Raw genomic sequence first — 22,401 nt, 5'->3', positions numbered from 1 at the left:
AGAAAAAAGGTAAAGACCTCATTCCTGCCATAAAAAGCTTAACAATGAGTCAACAACTTTAATGAAAACTGTTCAAAAAACTTACTTTTTCAATAATTTTTCTTCACTAAGCCGGCTGGCCGTCCACTTGCTTATGTTTGCTCGCTCGACTAAATAGTTCCAATCGACGACAAAAGAGAGTGCAATTTGCAATTATTAGGCAAGTTATTGCCGGGGTATGACTTACGCTGTGGACGACTAAAGCAACCTTACCCTAGCTGGCTCAAATTATGGCTGTTCGTCCTTTTCACGATGTTTGACGGGACAGGACCTGTCAATTTAGTATAGGTACAGATCTATATAGGTACCGACAACAGAATTTTTACCATTATCCTACCTGTTCTTTCTCTCCTGTCTTTATCTCTTATTAGCTACGCCAAAACCTTCACAGAAAACTCAGAAACTAAAAAAATTCATATTGCGCTCACTAGGGTTCGAACCCAGGAATGCGCACTTAAAAGGCCACAATGCTTACCAAACAAGGGGGTCGAAAAAACCTTACTATAATTAAAAGAAACGAGATTTGAACCCGATTCTACTGAGATCTTTCAGATATTACCATTTCATCGCATCACATTTTATCTTCATATTTCCCTCTTTTAAATATTTTATACCTCCTGGAGACCATTATCTCGTCGGGAAAAGGGTAAAAATACACCTCTTCCCACAGCTTCGACTCTCAGAACACGAGCGCACAAGTGGAAATAAAATCCAAATATTATATGTGCAATAATAAACGGAGGTAAACTTCTCCTTTTCTCCTGCTTCTGCTAGCCCTACTGATATACCAACCTTCTTAGTTGCTACTCATTACGGAACTACATTTATACGGAATAAAACATCATTCCTCTATTTTTATTATGGTTTTATTTAATTATTTTTATTCCAATAACTATATTTAACGTTAAAAAGTGATTGCCATTACATATCGTCTTAACTAAAAGTTTATTGTTAGAAAAATTCGCCTTTAATCACTTGTAAAAATTTGAGACGCATTCAATTTTGTTTCCTGTGTCTGCAAGGACAAAAATAATGAATTTCTATAAAATCGCTAAATTAAAAAACTAAAATAAGCTACTTTTGCTAACTTGGGATGTCGACATTCTCGAAAATATATTTATATGTTTGTTTATGTCCAGGCCACCTCGTCAATGGTGGGTGCGGCTGCTACCAGTGCCGAGCAGGCCAAGAGGCGAAAATATGAAAACCTGGATAGCAGCTTCATTTTTGTGCCTTTTGGAGTAGAGACTTTGGGACCGCGAGGTCCGGAGGCAAGAGCTCTTTTCAAAGAATTATCGAAAAGGGTTATCGAGTCTACCGGTGATCCTAGAGTTACCTTGGCCAACGAATTAGTTTGGCCATCCAAAGGGGCAATGCTGCCAGCATCTTAGGAACTGTGCCTCGCTGCGGTGGTTTCGAGGACGTTTTAGATTTTATTTCGATTTAAATAGTTTATTTTAGGTTATATTTATATGTTTATGATAAAATAATTATGTACCTAACAATGATATAAATTTTCTTCCTCCTTTGTTCCTCCTTCCTCCTTCCTCCTACAAAGCAATTTTAAGTTTTTAAGGAAATTTCTTTCTAACGCAACATATAGGATGCCTGTGCCATATAGAGTAGCCCACCTCACCCACTGTGGTCATAAAGATTCCAGTCGTCACGGTTTCATATTTTAGTGTCTCCTCATCAACACAGGATTCTCTCTCATAGGTGGCTTTAAAGAGCTAAGTGATGGTATTGGAGACCGATGGCATAACATGCTCTCAGAGACACGCAGTTGGACAACACCAATTTCTTATCCGTCAATCAACCTGAGGAGTAGGTTTAAGCCTCATGTGCCTAAAATTACACACTACGCCCTTCAGATCGGAATACAACAGTGCATCAATGCTGCTTTGCAGCAGAAATAACCATGGCGGTACTTACCCGGACGTGCTCTGTCACAAAAAAAAAGCTTTTCTGCTTCTAACTACAAGATACTACTTTACCGATTATTACATGTTATATAAATTATGATAGCTGGGACCGATGGCATAACGGACTCTCCGGGCAACACATCAATTTCCTAAATTTTATAAATTAAGTGAATTTATAAATTGACAGAAGTTTAAGGACAGAGTTCTTTGCATGCTCTGCTTAGTGTTACCTTGTTTATAAGCGATGATTATCCAGTTTTCATCAGTGGCGTGCACAAGGTTTTTGACCAGGGTATGCATAAAGACGAAAGATGGCACGAAATAGAAAAATTCTTGTCCTTTATGAGACATACAAAAATTTTAGGCTAGGCAGTGCTTTTGTACTTATATGAAGTGCACGCCACTGTGTACCATCTGCTTGGTCCATCAACTATCATTATAAAAAAAAACTTATTAACTTATGAGGTTTGTTACTAATAAACATAGCAAAGTATACGAACCAATGAATATTCACTAAGCTTTATTAGACCTTGTAGGAGAAGGCGCCAGTGCATCCCTGTGGCAAATAATATTTACTTATAGGCAAAGTAAATTATAACAAACTTATAGGCAAATAACCAAACTAAAGCAGTATGGAAAGTAGACCTGATTGGCGATTGATACAATAATTACCTACACTCCTAGCCACTTACGTACTCGTACAATACAGTAACGCGACCGCTCGTCTTGACACGTTATACCCGACAAAAATACTTCGATAGTAGCTTTGGGGCCTCTTAAAGGCGTGCATGTGTGTGAGCTGTTTTGCACGTTTGTTCGTAGTTTCCATACTGCTTCAATATATTTATTGGTCTATACTTGTGGATATAGTACACAAATCTTCAAATAAAATTAAACTATCAAAGATTCTTATCTTTGTCAATTTAGTTTAGTAGGGCCATCTTTTTCACCATGTTATGTGATAAAGGTAAAATTGTTATAATAATGCCCCATTGACCTACAATCCCACTGCTGAACACATGGTCTCCTCTCTCATAGATGAGGACTATGGAGCACAGGTCCACCACGCGGCTACAATTTGCTTTAACGGTTAGTCATGACAGCTGGGACCGACGGTATAACGTGCACTACGAGGCCCGCAGATGGAAAACACCAATCTTCTAAATTTAAACTGATTTATTTTAACTGAAAACCCCAGAAAGCTTAGTGTCCATATTTTAATCACTGGAAAATGCATTTGCGTATCTCTCAGAAACACAGGGACGAAATTATGTTAGCTGTTTACCTTTTCTACGATTTGCTGACTGGAGACCCACTGAAAAAGCTTACTATTTCTGGCATAACGCGGAAATCGAAAGCGGGACCTGGTGATACCTAGTCGGAAAGCCAACCACTAGACAAACGAGGCACTTATAGGTTGGGAAAAAATACTTATTCGATTAATTTAAAAAAAAAACGGGAAATGTACAGGATCAAGAAATTTGGATTGTTTAGGTTGGTAAGTGCATCCCATATTCTCGCCCATTGGAAGGCACAGATCCTTAATAATAATCGTGGCATAACGTCGTAATAGTTTCGCAGTGTTTTGTCACACATCAACTAAGGGGTTAGTTGATGCGTGACAAAACACTGCGTAACTATTCCAACGTTATGTTACGTGTATTAACGGGTGTTCCGCAAAACCACTCTGTTTTCCCCAATCGAGAGGTATGAGACATGCATTTTTTTTCTGTTATAAAGGGTAGTGTATTTAAATAACATACGATTATCGATGTTAGGTACTATTTTTATTTCCGTCTTAATTCTTAAGACAAACGTGTCTCCACCGCGACACACATACAAGATGCCCGTCAATACATTATTATTGTGAATTACAGTATAAATATTTATACAGCATCTATAATATGTACAATGTGTGTGTGTCGAATGTAGTCCTCCGCGCACACCGTGAGGGAGAACCGTTATAGTTGCGACGGTGTAACGGAGGACACCCTACCTACTTTATTACGCAGTTCACTAAGTGAACCAACTAAGCTTCGAATTATTAATTTACCACGTTTACTGGCAGTGCAACGACTTATGCACAATCAATACCAACTAAGTTACATAATCCAATGCAGATATGTTGTAGTGCTAGAAGTATTATACAACCAAGCAGAGCTTCCGGTCTATCACTTCCGAAATAGATTATGCGTAAAAGTATAGCTATTATAATACAAATATATTTTAGAATTTGTCAAACATATTCTTAATCGAATTTTTATTGTTTATATTCAGTTTTTCAGAGCCAGTTAAATTAATAATAGTTAATAAAAGATTTTATATTTTACATTATGCCAGTTAAAGATGGATAAGTCTGCCATCAATTAAAATTAGTTTAGCCTTGTAGGCGTCAAAAGAATTGATCACAGAATAAAAACACACTATATATTGAACTAGCTTAATGTTTATAGTCGGTAAACAGTATTCTAATAACAAAAATAGGATTTTTGGTAAAAAATATTTTTTTCGTTTTTCCCTTAACCGATAGTTATTAATTATATTGTGCCACTATTTGATTCAAAGATGTAGTTTAATCAAAATGAAGATGTAACAAGGTAAAGCCAACATTATTAAAAGCTACAAGCAATCATTTAAGAATGATTTACACGTATTAAATTTTCAAGTGGTACCTTTATTTTAAAAAAAACAGTTTTTTTTAGCAATTGAACACCTAATTCCACTGCATTTAATACAATATAAGCTCTGGAGTGTTCAAAAGATGGGCGACCAAAAGCGCATTCCAATCATGAAATCGGTTCTTAAATTCGCATTACGCGAGATTTTTGGCTAAGCAAAGTTATGGAAGCGAAATATCTAAATGATTGTGAGCGAGATAACGCGTTGTTCTACTTCGAAATACGAAAACGACGCTTTACCAAACTTAAAGAATTAACCTCAGGTAACACAATGATATATTTTATACAAAGTTGAATGATTCGCCATACCCACCAACTCATCGGATAGATAAAATAAATTCCATTTAGTTTATTTACCTTGCTTTTCGTTGAATTTTAATTTGCAGCGTAATTAATACAAATATATTGCTTGCAGGCTAATGCCACACTTAAAATACGGATAAATTTAGTTATGACGAGTAAAAAAGGTAAAGTATACGTGTAAATCAACCTTTATTACGCTATAAAGAAAATTAGGTCACGGATGTTCAAATGACTTGACTTGATGACAAGTCTGAATAAATCACAATACTCTATCGCAATCGACAAAAAGGGTCATTAATTATGAAGATGTACGCTACATCAAGCCTCCTCAAACATAATTATTTTATTGTCTTGAAATTTAAATATAATCATTAATACGAGATAATTTTATCACGACGAACTTTATAATGGCTTGTTAATTTATAATACTTGTTTTTTTTTACATTAATATTTGACGTACCAAGCAGTTGGCTCACTTGATGAATAGTGAAAAACCATCGCAGAAATAAGCATGGCGGTATTACTTACCTGCACCCTGCTTTTTGACTAAAAAATATATTATTAATTCTTGAACAGTGTCTTAATTTCTCTTTGATAGATTGTTTTTGCCACTTTGACCCCTTCCAGAATAATCTGCACTGAGTTAGGAATACCACAGCTTAAAATATAAATGTATCTGATTATGTATATACATATATTTTCGACGCTTATATAATAAAAGCTTATTTTGTCGTGCGTGATAAAATTATTAAAAAAACAATAAATCTAAAACAATTTTGAGAAACTTACTTCGACAAGATCTCAACAACAATTACAAATTAGTAATAATGTGAATTCTAAAAAAAGTTTTAGTACAAATGAAATTAATTCTAAACTTAGAGAGATCCGACATTTTACATTAAAACATTTTCACTCAAAACATGAATTACATAATATGACGGAGTGAAATTTTATTCTCTTAAATAGGTATTCTATCAAATATACATAATAAAATAACTAATGATTTGATTACCACAGTCGCCAAACAAAAACTAAACCTAATTAATTTGGTGACTATCTAAATTAAATACAATCAAACTATAAACACGATGATTTTTAATGTATTATTTCTTAATGTACTTATAAGGCACCACCTCAACAACCTAATTTATCGAGATGATTCCGACGTTATACCGTCGGACAAACTCGTATAGTTGGGATCTCCGCAACGATGATCGCAACGTCACTTTGTTTCACCGTATATATCATCTATTATCCGAAATTAATAATCAGTCTATTTCAAAACCTTCTGAAGATAGATTTAATTTAGTATTGCTATCCTTATCTAAAGGAAGGAGTTAGGAAATAATACCACTACGAAATTAAATCTGCCGTCTGAAGATTTTATATCAGATTTTTTATTTTGTAGCTAAATTGTTTTATCTATATGTTCCGCCTGAACTTATTAGTGCTTATGGAGCGACAAATCAACAGAGTAACTGACGTTTTTGATGTGAAGATTCAGGTGACAAAAGGCTAGTGTTAAAATCTGTTTCTGACAGCTGACCTTGGGGTGAGATTCAAGTTTGCAAGTTTTTGTTTTCATCATCGCTCTTCAAAGTCACTCGACTTAGTTCCGTATGTTGAGTTTAACACCCTTATCCTGAGTAACTTCATTACCACTTGACCTAAACTTACGTTTTAATACTCAAAGTTGTATTATTACTCTAAACAAAGGCATAGACCAGATTTCAGGATCAAGTCATTCGTTGAAGCTCCCTCAATTAGCTCGACTGGAAGGGCGTTGGATGAATGTATACTTGAATTTGATCGTGAGGCTTTCGCTGCGGAAGAATCGATCGTGGAGGTGGAGCAATAGGGAAGCACAAAATTCAGGGAAGTCGAACAAAAACCTCTATCAAAATGATAATACTATTTTATGGACTATGAAGCAATAAATTTTAATGTGTGTGAACTGAGTGCGACATTCGTAAATTTAATCACGCTGCCAATCATAAATAACCAGGTTGACGTTGTTTAACTTGTCACAATGGAGTTAACAAAGTCACTTAGAAATCATAACACTTCGACTAAGGCAATCCTACAAAAAATAACACGTTGGCACTCGTCAATTTGCCACAATAGGCATGATGACAGTTACAAAGAATCGCAAAAATATAAAATGTATCTAATTAATTATTAATCATAAAAAAATAATTTTTATTCATATTCGAAGTAAGAGAAACTGCAAAATCAAACGATCCGCCATGACAGTTGAAACGCAGATTTCAAAATAATGACATCACTTCTATACAAATTTAAACATAATTTTGTACCGCTCGAGCTTCGAAAATCCAAGCGTATATCAAGAATTTTTTGATTTCAAACCATCAGTTGCTAGGTTTTTGGGTAACAATACCAAGATCAATAATCTTGAGCTATGGAACAAGGATTTACTAAAGCTCTTATTGGCCTATGACATCACGAGTACGGCAATAACAACTGGCATGCGTTCTCGCGTGAAATAATTTTCCTAAATATAATTTTCTGCAAAAATAAGATATTTTTACATAGTAAATACATAGTGGATAGTTCCAAACATAATGCAGTTATTCGAAATTAAACATCATGCCTATTTTATTTTTAAATAATTTGGCATGTTGCATGCAAGACTTTTTAGATGTGGCACCTGTCAAACTTTCGAATTCCACGAGTCTTGTATATATAACAAAGTACCAATAGTAGTGACACTAATAGAAATATTAATTCATGAGATCTTTCAACTACATACTGATAACAACCAAATACTATTTGAGAAAACGCATTATGTTATTTATTTCTATAGATTTCTTTGATGACTTTAAGATACCACACATGAAATTATGTAAATTGGCGTACCATTGCCAAGTTGTATGCTTTGATCGATGGTTTGTTATAATTTTTACCATACGTCGTTAAAAATACCGAGGCCTAGTATTCAATCATGAATTTCAAGTAAATTATTCAAACGAAAAATCATACTAATTCACATATAATAATTTATATTTTATGACAAGCCCTCTCTGAGTATATGATAAAATTACCCTTAATTGAACCTTGTGGCGAAAAACAATGAATTTAAAAACGTACTTTAATTTTTTTTAAGCTCCTGGCTCATATGTACAGTTGTCAAAATATTTGGCATAGTCTATGTTTATGTCATAGTGTTAGCGTGCAGTCATGAGTGGTGCGTGGGAGATAGCTAAGATGTGACATGACAGTATGTCGGACAAAGAAGGGGGTGTTTACTCTGTATAGTCCCAGCAGTCTTTCTCGTAGCCTTCGTGCACGTGCTCCAGTAAAACCTTACGCCGGCTGTCGCAATATCTGGAAACAAAATTGTATGGTATTGAGCTCCTAGCATTACGTCATGGTATTAAAGTCAAAGTCAAATATTTCTTTATTCAACTATTTGAATAGGCACATAGAAGGCTCTTTTGATGCGTTGATTACACACAAAATGTGAACATAGCGGTGAGTAGTGATGGCGATAACTACAATCGTTAACCTAAAACTAAAACTACGATGGTTCCAAAGGCGCCCTGCTCTTAAAATTAGCCCACAACAAACTTAGCCGGATTCTTTTTATTATCACCATCTCACATGTCGTTTCTTTATACTATAATAGGACTTTTCTGTAAACTTTCGCTTAATGCGAACTTTGCACTTTTTTAGAGACATCCGCAAGATATCAAAAACGATAGACTTTGGGGTCCCAAGGTGCAGGAATGGCGATCCCGCACCGGTAAACGCAGCGTTGGTCGGCGCCCAACGAGGTGGACAGACAACATCAAACGAGTCGCTGGGAGCCACTTAAAACAAGCGGCCCAGGACTGTTGATTTTAGAATTCCCTACAAAAGACGTATGTCCAGCAGTGGATTTCAATTGGTTGATATGATGATGAAGATACAAACAAACCTACATAAAGAAAATCTCATTGTTTTTCAATATTTACTAAACATACTTTTTGAACTATAATAAAGCAATGAAACGATTATTTACATAATACAAGTAGGTAAAATTACAGTGTACCTGTATTTGTCCTGAACTTTCTGCTTGATATCAGCCAGGTTCTCACTAGTGATGTCGCGCTCTAGGTACTCTGATAGAGTCTCGGTAGCGGACTCCAGGTCACGCTGGTTGTCTTCAAAGATGACGGACTGGTTGTTTTTGCGTAAATAGTACGCAAACACGTACGTGTACATTAGCGTCTGCCGGCACTGGCAGAGGATGTCTACCGCCTTCTTCAAGAATTGCACCTACGTCATAATTAGCGTATTATAACACATTGCTATTACTAAATATATTGCGTACTATTTTATATTTTTCGCTAATTTTTTTTTTTATTGTATCTGGGTCACTGTTATAGATATATTATAGAGATGTTTCCTTGTCCACATCTTACGCCACTTCTTTTGAAACACAAAAAATAAATGTATCTAAAATAATCTAAACCGAACGCCAAGGGTGTCGATTTGGTTGCACACAAATCTATAAGCTAAATTAAATTGACATGTAAAAGTAGTGCTGTCCTTTTCACGCTGTATCCCAGGGAAGAAAATTAAAAGTATTCAGTATCGCTAAGCCTTAAATAAGGGGTTTGCTGCTGTCCGCTGAGGAGTTCTGTCCTCTATCTTCAACCACAGTTTGGGCAAAATTAAACACATATTATAACCTCTATAGTACAAAAATCATTATTTAAATCGGTTATAATTTGTCGGAGTTATGGTGTAAAATCGTCAAACACTCATCCCCTCTCCCAAAGGAACCGAGCTTAATGTCGGGATAAAATATCCTATATTACTTCTAACACTTCCAAGAATTTGTGTACAAAGTTTCATGACGAACGGTTAAGTAGTTTTTGCGTGAAAGCGTAACAAACAAATTTACATTGACATTTATAATATTAGTAGGGAAAGGGATAGGGATAAGGATTTACTGTCTATTATATGTATTCAAAAAGTAGTATACCGGCTCACCTCAATCCAACTCATGTTGTGCTGTTGCATCTCCTCCATCTTCGCTTTGACGGAAGCGTAGAGTTTGGACTCGAAGCGCAGGGAATTCATGTGGTTCATGTATCGGTTACAGTAGAACAGGTAGCGTTGCAACGCCGCCCGCGACCTCTCCTGCGCGTCGCGTGCTGCTTTAGCTTCGTCCTCGTCGTATCTGTCCATACTATTTGAATTAACATTCGTCCAGTTATAGTGAGAGCTAGACCATACAACTTTATATGGTATTGAGACGGGATTTAAGCCAACACGCACTACGAATACATTTCCTAGTGATTTCTGGCAGTTTATGACATTGATGCTGCTGCGCTCTGACATACTTGGCATAAGTTTAATCCGCACCGCGCCGCGGTTAATATAATTTTTTATTGCGCAATTTTTAAAATCGCTAATGCGGGTATCTCTCAATGAATTATTTACATTATTGCGGAAAATACGCACGAATATTTCTATAATTTTTTGCAGTGCGGTCCAGCTCTTATTGTTAATAAAACGATGCTCGAAAATGATAATTTGTGAAATCATTAAATTGTTTTTTTTATAAATAATAACTAATAAATAAATATACTACGACAATAAACACATCGCTATCTAGCCCCAAAGTAAGCGTAGCTTGTTTGATGGGTACTAAGATAGCTGATGAATATTTTTATGAATAAAAAACACATAAATTCTTATAATATACAGATAAACACCCAGACACTGTAAAACATTCATGTTCATTACACAAACATTTTTCCAGTTGTGGGAATCGAACCCACGGCCTTCGACGCGGAAAGCAGGGTTACTGCCCACTGCGCAAACCTGCAATCAGGTTTATAGTAATATTTGGCCAAGCAGATGGCACACCTGATGGTAAAACACAGCAACACTTCGCAGGGCATGCAAGAAACACGTCCTACAAACTGCCGCCCTTTGCCCGCCTTTTGATACATTGTCAGTAGTATAACTAGTAGAATACAATTTGATGTTGTTCAAGTTCACATTGTCAAAGTCAAAGTCAAATATTTCTTTATTCAAATAGGCACATAGATGGCACTTTTGATGCGTTATTATATACAAAATGTGTACATAGCAGTGAGTAGTAATGGCGATAACTACAATCGTAAACTTAAAACTAAAGCTACGAGGGTTCCCATCGCGCCCTGGTCTAAGAAGAAGCTCACAACAAACTTAGCCGGTTGTTCTTTTTGTTATCACCATCTCACATTGTCATTAGAAAATATTTAAGAAGCAACCTGGTTAGAGCAATTGTTTACACCCAAGCTTTTTTATCGTTTACGTAATCCTTTATACTATAGGACTTTTCTATTAGCTTTCGCTTAATACAAACTTTGAACTTCTTTAGTGACATCCCCAAGATATCAACCGGTAATTTATTGTAAAATTGTATACAATTTCCTTTAAATGAATTGCTTATTTTGTGTAGTCTAGTGTACTGCACTGCAAGTTTATTTTTGCTTCTAACGTTCAAATTATTGCAGTCACATTTTCTTTTAAATTTTGATATATTTTTGTGAACATACATTAAATTTTCAAATATGTATTGGCTATAGAGTGTCATTATTTTGGTTATCATTGGTGTCCTCGAAGTCAAATAGTCACCATTCATCTCAACCTCAACCGACAGTCCAATTTTATCGGAAATCGGTAGGTATTCTAGAATTAAACCAGATCACACGGCATTTCCGCTCAGCAGAGTGGAGCTAGTCTAAACCAATCAGACTATTAACAAATGACGTGATAACTTTTATCGCGTTATTTAAAATGATCTGATTGGTCCATTCCAACTTCTAAGCTTCAGTGATATAGTACCGTGGTGATACTGATGCCGCCAACTCACCTGTTGCAGTTGTACCAGCTGCTGCCGTGCGGCTCCCAGGGCCCCAGACACACCCAGCAGAAGTCCGCCTTGCAGTTCTGGTTCTTGCACACCATGTGGTTGCAGCCACCGTCCTTCTCTATCGTCACGTTGCACTTCGGACACTCCTTCGTGTTCGCGGCTATCCAGTTTGACGTCTCCGAGTCATCGTCACATTTCTACCACACCGAAATAGAAATTATTTAAAAAAAGGCAAATTTTGTTTGTACGCGCTATTATTTGGAAGGTCAGTTATGAAAAATCTTTTTTGCATTTGAAAGCACAAATCCTAATGAAAGCCATATCTCTTTGCAATTTCATCCCCAAAGGGGATTTTTAAATAGGGTATGAAAGTAGGAAATTATTTTAGTATATCGATATTATTTAAAAAATTTAAAATGCATATAAATATTTTCGAAACCGTAGCTTAATTGGAAAAAGCGCTCGGGCCGCGATTGCCAAAGAGTCGCAGGTTCAAATCCTGTCGGTTCCGAAAATTTTTATATGCATTTTAAATTTATAAAAATTTATATAAGTGTCGGTAAAAACACTAATAAAAATAATAAAATTATATCGATATTGATGAAAATCGTTATTTAGCTTGACAATTTAATCGCTAAAATACATTTGTCAGTACATATTTATAAAAAAAATCACCCCCAAAGTTTAAACAAGAGAGTAAGAGTAGTGAACTGAAATCCTTAATCTTTTTCTACGCAGCATCGAACCGTAACGCTCAATCATCGTTAAAGACCTCTTTAACGGTAGATTTAAGATCGTCTTTAACGGTAGGGCGCTAACCATCCACTGCCCAGAAATTATAATTTACCAAATTTCCCCCGGCTAAAATCCCCGGCTTTGATCAAACTCGTTACCTTCTTATAAGACTAAAGCGCTTACCACTGCACCGAGGGGATTGACGAAAGCCTCAGAATAAATGTAATACATATTTTTATGCGGCAATAGTTTATCTTATGTCCGTTCACCATAACTTGACGCGTCAACTGTATTGCGTGTTTTTTACAGTTAACTAGTATAACAAGTTATGATGAACGGTCTCTATCTATTTTACCTTGATCCACTTCCTGAGTAGACAACACCGGACGGGGTCGTGCCAGTTCTCTCCACATGCGTAACAGAAGGTGTGCCCGCAGCGACACGACACCGGCGCCGCTTCCACGTATGCAACCTTGATCGCATTGCTGCAGTCAGGAGACGGGCACCAGCGGAGCAACCTGTTGCACTGCACAAAACAAACAGACATCATAATCTTTATGACGGCCGATTGGTGCAGTGGGCAGCGACCCTGCTTTCTGGGTCAAAGGCCATGGGTTCGATTCCCACAACTGGAAAATGTTTGTGTGATGAACAGGAATGTTTTTCAGTGTCTGGGTGTTTATATGTATTTTATAAGTATTTATCTATATTATTCATTAAAAAAAGAATATTCATCAGTCAGTCAGAATATGTACGGTTAACGCAGGATTCATGAAACACCAAAAACCACGTAGGCGGGCAACAGCTGGTAAACAATACCACAATAACACTGCTTTATGCGAGAGTAGTAAGGCCACCCTGTACACTTACCTCAATAAAACTATTAGTGATAATATGTTGGTATTTGAGTTTGACGCGCGGCTCTCTCACGAGCCGCATGACCGTCGCGTCGTCAACCAGGATATCGCACGCATGCGCCGCACACGCTATTGTTTGTCCCTATAAAACAACACATTTATTTAAAAGTCGGCAAAAACACTTTAGTACTTCCGCGGATGAAGATTTAAGATTTTTTTGACTTCGAATTCAACTAAGTCAAGCTCTGTCATAAAAATGAAAGCAGGTAATGAATTGGTACGTACTAGGCCTTCTTCCATTATCTTAGTTGTTAAATATTCACACCAGCAGTGTGTGCAAAATCTGTGACCACACTCTAAGCCTGTCATCATCTGTAACAAGAAATTTTAGTGAATTAATATTAACAGCACACTATAATAATAATAATAATAATAATAATAATAATAACGTTTAATTCAGATAAAAATCCATAGCTACAACAATAACAATTATCTTATTTACTATATTATAAACTAAAATTGGCCAAACATATAAATAATAAAAAATTAGGAATCTCATAACTAAGGTAAATACCCTCTTGAGCACCTGGTGTGTGAGTGTGCACCAACCCAGTGCTCCATATAGGGATTTTCCCATTTATTGGTTAATATTTTCAAAATATTGTTGGAGCTTGCGCACATTCTGCTCATCATTGATGCAGATCTTTTTCTCATGATTGCGTAGAAGTCATCAACATGATTCTCCGCAAACATTTGTGATGCACTGCAGAAGCGCGGCAGCCCCAACAATACTCTGAAGCCATTATTGTATTGTATATGTAGGTCGTTATAAGCCCTCTGTGTATATGAAACCCACAAGCTGCACGTATAAAATGTTTGACAATATGCTCTGAAAAGTGTAAGCTTCACTTCCCTTGTACACTGTGTAAACTTGCGGGCTATGCAACTTCTACAACTATTCTATTCACATAATAAGGAGAAATATTCGTTTTTTGTACGTTGTTTTTTACAAGCTCCCTGGCGCCGTGATGGGAGCTGTAGTCTTATATGTGAGAGGTCCCGGGTTCGATTCCCGGTAGTAAATAATTTTAGTTGTGAATTTATAATTAGTGGATTTTCTCTGGTCAGTTTTTGTGCGGTACGGGTTTTAATAACACACCCCTTAAAAACCTCTAACGGGTGTGTTAAACCTCTAATGGGGCCTACAGTCAAGGACTAACATGTAGTTGTATAAAAATATTTTAAGATTGGATGCAATTGTTTAATGATGCTTTGTAGATTCAGAAATAACTTACTGAAGTTGGAAGAATTGTAAAGCATATTTCGCATTCCTCAGCCCCTGATGTTGATATCCGTCTGGGTAACTAAAATAACATAACATTTTCAAATAAGTATCAATTAAATTACCTTTATAAATATTTAACACTATAATCCACTGACAGATTATTATAGGCATTCTTACGAATGATTCGACTTACACCTTCGATTCCATATAATAAATAGTAACGAATTTTTGTCGCGCAGTATAACCGTACATCTTATAAGCGCCATACAAACCAAATAATAACTATCATCATATTAACCCATTACCGGCCCACTACAAGGCACGGGTCTCCTCCCACAATGGGAAGGGGTTAAGGCCGTAGTCCGCCACGCTGAGCCAGTGCAGATTGGTGGACGAATAATACCTTAGCATTTTTATATCATTATAAATATAATTATGTAAGTTTGTTTGTCCTTGAATTACTCAGCAATATAGATTTATATACAAAAAGGAATCGATTTTAATGAAATTTGCGATTACGACCTGCGCAGACGACTAAGGAAACTGCGAAACATGGAAAACAGTCTCTCACAGAACATTTACCATTGTTGAAAGCTTGGATAATGACTATATTAACATCCCATTTGTTTGTTAGCACAAAACACTTAGTGAAAATCGTTAGTTTTATAATTTTGGGGATTTTATTACCAACTTTTGATACTTGAAATGTCATAAAGGTAAATACGGTTCCCAGAGGAATTCCTCTCTAATGCGCGTGTCGGCAAGGTGTAATTTACAACAATCGGACTACAATTTGCTTGGCCTATATTGGCATGTCTCCTCTTCTATTATGTCAACTCAATCAGAAATGCACCCTTATAATAGGAGATTTATAATGACAGTAGGTACAATTGAAATATGATGAGCAAGGCTTGAACATTGATATTCCATTAGTTTAATAATAGAGATATTTATCTATCACTTCTTACCTTCGGCCTTTGTATGACAGGTTTTCTAAAAGGATTTATTACTCTAGCCTCAGCAAACAACTGGTCCTGATCCCCATCATAGAATCTTTCCATTAGCTTCTCTTTGTCCCATTTAAAGTGATTCAGAAGTATGCGAGTTGTTGTGGCAGGTATCTGAAATTAACATTACTACAATAAAGGAAAAGCTATTTTCTTCCAAGTTGTGCAACATGCTCTAACTGTTTATGTTTGTGTCTATTTTTTTATAATTAATGTGGACAGTTTTTGTTTTTGAGCTAATTTATGTATCTATCTATCTCTTTGCCAAATTTTATCAAAATATTTTTAGTCCTTTAGACATAGAGAATTTATAAAAAGAGTTATTATAATAAAAAGAATTACATATACTACAAATATAGCTTGGTTATCTATTGCTCTAACTTAATGCATCTTACATAGCTTAATACCTACATCACAATATATATTTTTTTGATTCCACTAAAAATTATCACAACTGCAATCTCACAAAGTGTTAATGCAGTCCAACATGGTAACAGTCTAACCTGTCAGGGGATGGCAGTTATATGAAACCTATACCCCATTGGATTGGGGTGGGTGTCTATGTGACATAGTACAGAAACACTGAATTGCTTAGCAGTATGTTTTTGTCAGTAAGGTAATTAGCCTCAGCCAAAGCCTCCCATCCGATCAGACCAGAGAAAATTCAAAAATTATTCATTCCTCAATCCCCTGCTGATTTTTGTAACAAGCTATAATTATATTGTATTCATTTGAAGGAAGTTAATCTCTACAGAATGAACACCAAACTACTAAATTGACTACAGCAATTCACTCACAGGCAATGAAATTAAATGTGGAGACATGTAGACTAAAGTTTACTTGTTAATATAACACACTAAAGTGTATGAAGACTATTTAATTATTATTTTTTAGCCCTACTATTTGCCATCTTGGCTAAAAAGTTCTGATTTATTGTGTGAAAAGGTCAAATTGAAAATATGATGCACAGCATATTACTTCATCCAAATAAGAAATACGATTTTACATAACATGTACATCATTTGTAAAAAATATGAAGCACATAAACAATAAATTCTTAAAACAAATCATCTAAATATAAATTAGAAAAATATTTTGAATAAAAATAATTTTGTTGTCAGATCTAATGACCTAATTAATGAAGATCATTGTAGAATTGGAATTTTCTTTGTGGTGTAATAAAAAACGCTAAAAGGGTATAATGTAGGTATTGCCATAACATGAATGACTCACAATACTTCTCATTTTGTTTATTTGGTTGCTCATAATACAACAATAACATTCAATTGATTTTATTCCAATTAGAGATGTTATATTGTGATAACATTTTTTAAAAGCTATAAGGTAGGGAAATTACAATTGTTTGGAACGGTATTATTAAAGATTAAGAAAGAGTTATGAAAATAAACACTAAAGTAAACCAGAGTACGAGTAACCTCATTCAAAGAACCCATTGTTTACTACTAACATACTGACCTCAACTACTGTATTAACTTCTTTGATGCAATCAACCATGTGTTGGACGATTTCCTCCGTAGATAACACTTCGTAGGGGTATTCTTCGAGTTCCGTTTGCCGTTCCCTTGTACTGTGGGTCTCGTCCATGACAAAGTCGACATCGTCTCCACTAGATTCGTTACCAGAATCCACATCGTCTTTCGTGTCGTCTTCGGAGTCCATCGTAGAGATAAATTAATTATTAACTAGATTATTATGATACAGTCTGAATACTCCTAATGATGAAATAATTACACCTAAGATTTAGGAAAGGTCAACAATGAAGAAAATAGTTCACCCACGGGCTGCCAAAACCTCTGACGTATTTTGAGGTGTTGTCTATGAACACATCCAATGATCTATGTCACCACCCTGTATTTGTTTGTTTGTGATAATCTGTAACACAGATTATAGTACGAATCTAGTATGAATTTGTATCCTCTTCGCATAGCAACAAAAAGGTACTTTTTAAATTTGTGTTACAGTTACTAGTATAAAAACAAACAAACACAATCTATTGTGTAATTACGTCATTTTAACTGTAAGAAAATGCGAGCTTTGAATACGTATAAATACTGAAAGAGCACCAACTCTCATACAGTTAACTTTTTTTGTATAAACCCTTACTACAGTAAAATGGTACAGGCATATCAACATCAAACTTGGGGTCTTCTTGGCTTTTGTACGCATCCATCAGCGTTGCCAGAATTTTACTTTCGTTACATTTTACGTTACTTTTTACCCTTTCATGTAACCTGATGAACCTGACAACCTGAACTCCGAATGTTACTTTTAGGACTTGATAAATATTTAAAGATTTTCCAACAAAAGATAAAGTTTTGTGAAACGGACACTACTAAGCCATTGTCTTGTATTTTAAAGTCTTCTATCCCACTAATTCAGACGAGTGAGTGTATTTTGGCGTCTTGGTTGTGTTTTGTAACGTATACCCCTGTGATTCCGACTTAGTTTGGCTATTTTAATGATTCAAATTTATAAACAACGATTTATTGTACTCCATTAATGATAATTATCGATATTATCGTCCTCGTTTTCTACACAATATTAGGTGATCACCATTCAAAAGTTTGACTTATAAACCATCTATAGTTAATTTAAATATACATAACGATACAATTGAGGCCAACCAAAGGTTCAACGAAATTATTCATAGTAACTGGCTAGAGTACCTTGCCATCATCATACTGTTGTAGCATGTTGGATAATAAATACAAAATTAGTATCCAATTCAAGTGTCCCCAATATTTGTTGTCCCCACAATCTTCAGTATTTAGAGGAGACTCCATAGGTATTTTGGAAGCAATCCTATTTGTGGAAGCTCATAACATAAAACGAGCAGTGGTACTGACTGACTCCTTAAGCTGCTTAAAAGCACTTAAAGGATAAACCGTGTCGCTGTAAGATGAAAATCTCTATCATGTTCTTATCCTGAACATGATGGAGATTCTCATCTTACAGCGAGAAGTATTGCAATTATATTGCAATTATGTTACAGAAAGGCCTTACCGTTGTGTTAGGATGGGTTCCAGGTCACTCCCGCATCATTGGTAATGAGAATCGGGTTCTATGACCTATTTAATAATCACCCGCAATACCTTCGTTGCTAAGTGAAATCTGACTTGGAGAAATCTAGGAACTCAGTGTGGGTTGAATCAAAGTAGGTTACAGGAAAGCAATATGCTTCAAGCCAGCCTTATATCCCCCGAAAACCTTGGTTTTTTATTCATAAAAAACGGTTTGCTGGGTCACATCAACTTTTAGTCTTCTACGGATTGTTTTTTTTTCTTTAGTGACCACTCGTGTTCGTGACTTTTCCGAGCTACTTGACATTGTGCTTGTGTCCACAAATTCCTTGTCAATAACATTGTTCGAGTCGAAAGTCTGTTGGACAGGGTAGCGTACCTTATACTCAGAATCACCATACGGTATTTGCTGAGGGTTATACAGGTCGGCGCACTCCGAAATGAGAAAGTAGTAGTAGTAGTAGAGGCAATGCAGATCATAAGTCGAAATACATACTTGCCTCGAAAACCTACTACAGATGGGGGATTCGGACGCAAGGCTGGGCAAGCAAAGCGGTTCAGAGCTGAGAATGGGGCAACTTGGATACGGGCGGGCAATGGAACCAAGAAGGCGAAATGCTGGCCGACTTTACGGAAAAGAGGGCTTCTATAAGATAATAATAAATAAATAAATAAAATAAATATACTACGACAATACACCCAAAGTAAGCGTAGCTTACGTTATGGGTACAAAGATAGCTGTTGAATATTTTTATTAATATAATACACATAAATACTTATAATATACAGATAAACACCCAGACACTGAAAAACAATCATGTTAATCACACAAACATTTTCCAGTTGTGGGAATCGAACCCACGGTCTAGGACTCAGAAAGCAGGGTGGGCGCTGCCCACTGCGCCAGTCGGCCTTCAAATGCCGATTAACTCTTTCTTTGAAAAGCAAATTTGTCAGTATATAATGTCCGTCAGACTGTCTGTACATAGAACCAGACTACAGCGCTAATCCAAACGCAGCGAGAATTACGACAGGGAGATGTTATACCCAAAGCTGTTAACTGCTGTGTTGGAGGACATCTTCAAGCTGCTGGATTGGATCAGGCTGGGCACCAGCATCACAACTTCTTTTTTTATTAATATATCCTTTAGCCCAGTATGATTAAGAGTATATAATGGTATACTGTGGTCCTACCATTAAGTGAAATCGGTGGGACTAAGGCTGATTAATTATTTTAATCATTTGACTTTTTTATTTACAATGAAATAATAATAGTTAACCATTGTTGCCTATTTATTTATATATATATATATGTGCCAAGTCTTTTGGTATTTTTTGTAAAGTATAATATTTATAGAAATAAGGATCTATGCCATTTGGATCTTTTTTAATATTTAGGTATGCTGGTTAACTAATCGGGATTGTTCTTATATTTGATAGCAATAAAAATATTTCTCAAAAAGATCCATATTATCTGATGTAGCCCATAGATGTAGTTTGGTTTCAAATGGTTGTAGTATGTTTAAAAAGCGTATTATCCGTTAGGATCTTTTTTGATATTAAAGATATCACCCAGTGGATGTGTTTGATAAACATAACTCAATTACTGAAAAGTGTGGATTGGAACCTTTTGTAAAATCTTTTACATTAGCTGGCCTATTTATGACAACTGGTTTTTCTATTCAGTGTACCATACTGGGAAGTTTAATGCCATATTGTCTTGTAATGCAGCTTCCGTATTTCTTTACTGGGCCTAGATATAGGACCAGCGAACCAAAAAAGCAAAGGACCTACTGTTACAGATAGTTTAAAATCAGTACAAAACAAAATTTCATTAAAATTTTGCATTATGTATGAAAGTTGGAGATTTAACATCAAAATGATTTAATATGTTACTATCAAAATATACCTATGACAATATTGCTTATAACTACAAGGACTATTGCTGTAGGTACTAGCCTCTAGCTTTTCTGGCATTAGATTTTTGTACCGAATTTGTGATGAATACAAGCCTTCTTATTTTATATAAAAATGACCTGCTTTTCTGTTAGTTGCTAACTGGTGGTTAGTAAAAAACTTAATCTGACTTAGATATTTTTCTTTTTATGCAATGACAATTTCAAAAGATGCTTACTATCATCAGTTGGAAACTCTTTGCAATAGTTACTAAATAGGGCAGCAGCCAGAAATCTAATTTATACATGCATGCGTTTGAGTAAATCATACACCCATGAAAATTAAGTATGTAAATACAGTTAAAAAAAGTTTCCTTCCTATTATTAATAAATTAAGGAAAAGAAAGAAATGTTAATACTAATTATTAGAGGTTCATAATAGTAAATATTTTTCAAGTAAATTATATATTTTAAATATTCAATGGAGAAGGCACATTTCTATTACAGAGAACAAGAGACTAAAACAAATTATCTAATTCACTTTGTATTGCTTCAATTTGCAAAAACATTGAATTGAGATCTTGATGAGTCACTTCTATTTCAGTTTGATCATTTTTACCTAAAAATGAAATATAAGCTTTAGGTACTTTACATTTTTTTTGATATTCCGAACTTAGTTCTGCATTTAGTTTCCAATGAAGAACAGGGTCATCTTCGTATTTTTCGTTCGAACTTGAGGTCATATCGTTAAGCACCATGCTAGTTTCTGTTGACCATACTTTGATAAGGAATGATGTCTTTTCATTATTAAATCCAATACTTAGCAGATCATTTTTTAAATTAATTGGCATAAATATAAACTTTAGTAGCCTTTTAAATAAATACAGAATTGATTTTATTGCTAAAAGCAATTGTTCTTCATTTATTTGAAATATTTTTTCTAATTTACTTCTTTCTTCTTCTGTAAAAATGTCTGAATCTTGAAGTTTTAATTTTACAACAATCCTTCTGAGAAACTGTTCAAATCTGCTTTCATCCAGCTGATTTATAACTTCAATTCCCTTCTTTAAGCTAAAAAAATAAATTTTATTAAACATGAATTCTTCTTTGAGTTTAATTTTAAATACCAATACAATTGCACCATTATCAATGTGTATTATAACAGTATAGTAGGTACTAGGGTAGGCATCATCATCATATCAACCCATTATTGGCCCACACAGGGCAAAGGTCTCCTACCAAAATGGCAAGGGGTTAATTGGTTTAAAAAGACACGAAAGTGAAACTGAAGTCCTATCTATCTAGCTATCACCGCTTCTTAATATAAACTAAAATTTAATTTCAATCATTACATTACCTTGGAGATGTTTTAAGCCAAGTACATTCCATGTTAACTGATTTTTGTTGCAGTCATAATGTTTATGGGAGATTTATTTTATATAGTGGAACTTTGAGTTTATGTTTATTTTTATAGCTAATATTTACAGTTTACAATAGTTAAATGAAATTCTCGATTCCCCAAAATAAAAACAATGGCTGACAAATGACACTGAGAGACAGAGGAACGGGCAAATTTTTTTTTTCTGCCAGGAAATTGACTACAATTTTAGACATCTTTGCTGCAAAGCGCAGAGCCAAAATCCAGTCGAAAATTGGATTTTATTTACATAATTAATAATAATAATAATAAATATAATACGACAATAAACACGATGTCTTTGCTTAGAAACAGCCAGCAAGTTTCTAAATAAAGTAATACGCATAC

At 35.2% G+C, this 22,401-nt stretch overlaps 2 protein-coding genes across 5 annotated transcripts; both read right to left on the bottom strand.

Moving 5' to 3' along the window:
- Positions 1-1,561: 1,561 nt before the first annotated feature.
- LOC120632538 (E3 ubiquitin-protein ligase ariadne-1) lies at positions 1,562-17,523 on the bottom strand. 4 transcript variants are annotated; one of them, XM_039902367.1, is made up of 12 exons: positions 17,177-17,523; positions 15,662-15,814; positions 14,704-14,772; positions 13,694-13,780; positions 13,422-13,550; positions 12,907-13,077; positions 11,817-12,013; positions 9,941-10,139; positions 8,994-9,220; positions 8,210-8,287; positions 2,462-2,517; positions 1,562-1,589 (listed from the first exon to the last, which is right to left on the bottom strand). In XM_039902367.1, exons 1-11 carry the CDS (start codon positions 17,378-17,380, stop codon positions 2,475-2,477), a joined length of 1,557 nt encoding a protein of 518 aa, XP_039758301.1. In that variant the 5' UTR covers positions 17,381-17,523; the 3' UTR covers positions 1,562-1,589; positions 2,462-2,474. The 4 variants fall into 4 exon arrangements, with proteins under 4 accessions (XP_039758301.1, XP_039758302.1, XP_039758303.1 ...); XM_039902368.1 differs by having other exon boundaries at positions 9,941-10,130; XM_039902369.1 differs by lacking the exons at positions 1,562-1,589; positions 2,462-2,517 and having other exon boundaries at positions 3,732-8,287.
- A 3,561-nt stretch (positions 17,524-21,084) lies between these two features.
- Positions 21,085-22,379, bottom strand: LOC120632630 (COMM domain-containing protein 10-like). The gene is made up of 2 exons (XM_039902575.1): positions 21,994-22,379; positions 21,085-21,707 (listed from the first exon to the last, which is right to left on the bottom strand). The coding sequence occupies exons 1-2, from the start codon at positions 22,023-22,025 to the stop codon at positions 21,155-21,157; spliced, it is 585 nt and encodes a 194-aa protein (XP_039758509.1). The 5' UTR covers positions 22,026-22,379; the 3' UTR covers positions 21,085-21,154.
- Between the last annotated feature and the right edge of the window lie 22 nt (positions 22,380-22,401).

The sequence above is a fragment of the Pararge aegeria genome, chromosome 20, assembly GCF_905163445.1.
Source record: "Pararge aegeria chromosome 20, ilParAegt1.1, whole genome shotgun sequence".
Lineage (NCBI taxonomy): Eukaryota > Metazoa > Arthropoda > Insecta > Lepidoptera > Nymphalidae > Pararge > Pararge aegeria.
The sequence above is the reverse complement of the archived record's forward strand: the minus strand, read 5'-3'. Positions and strand labels throughout refer to the sequence as shown.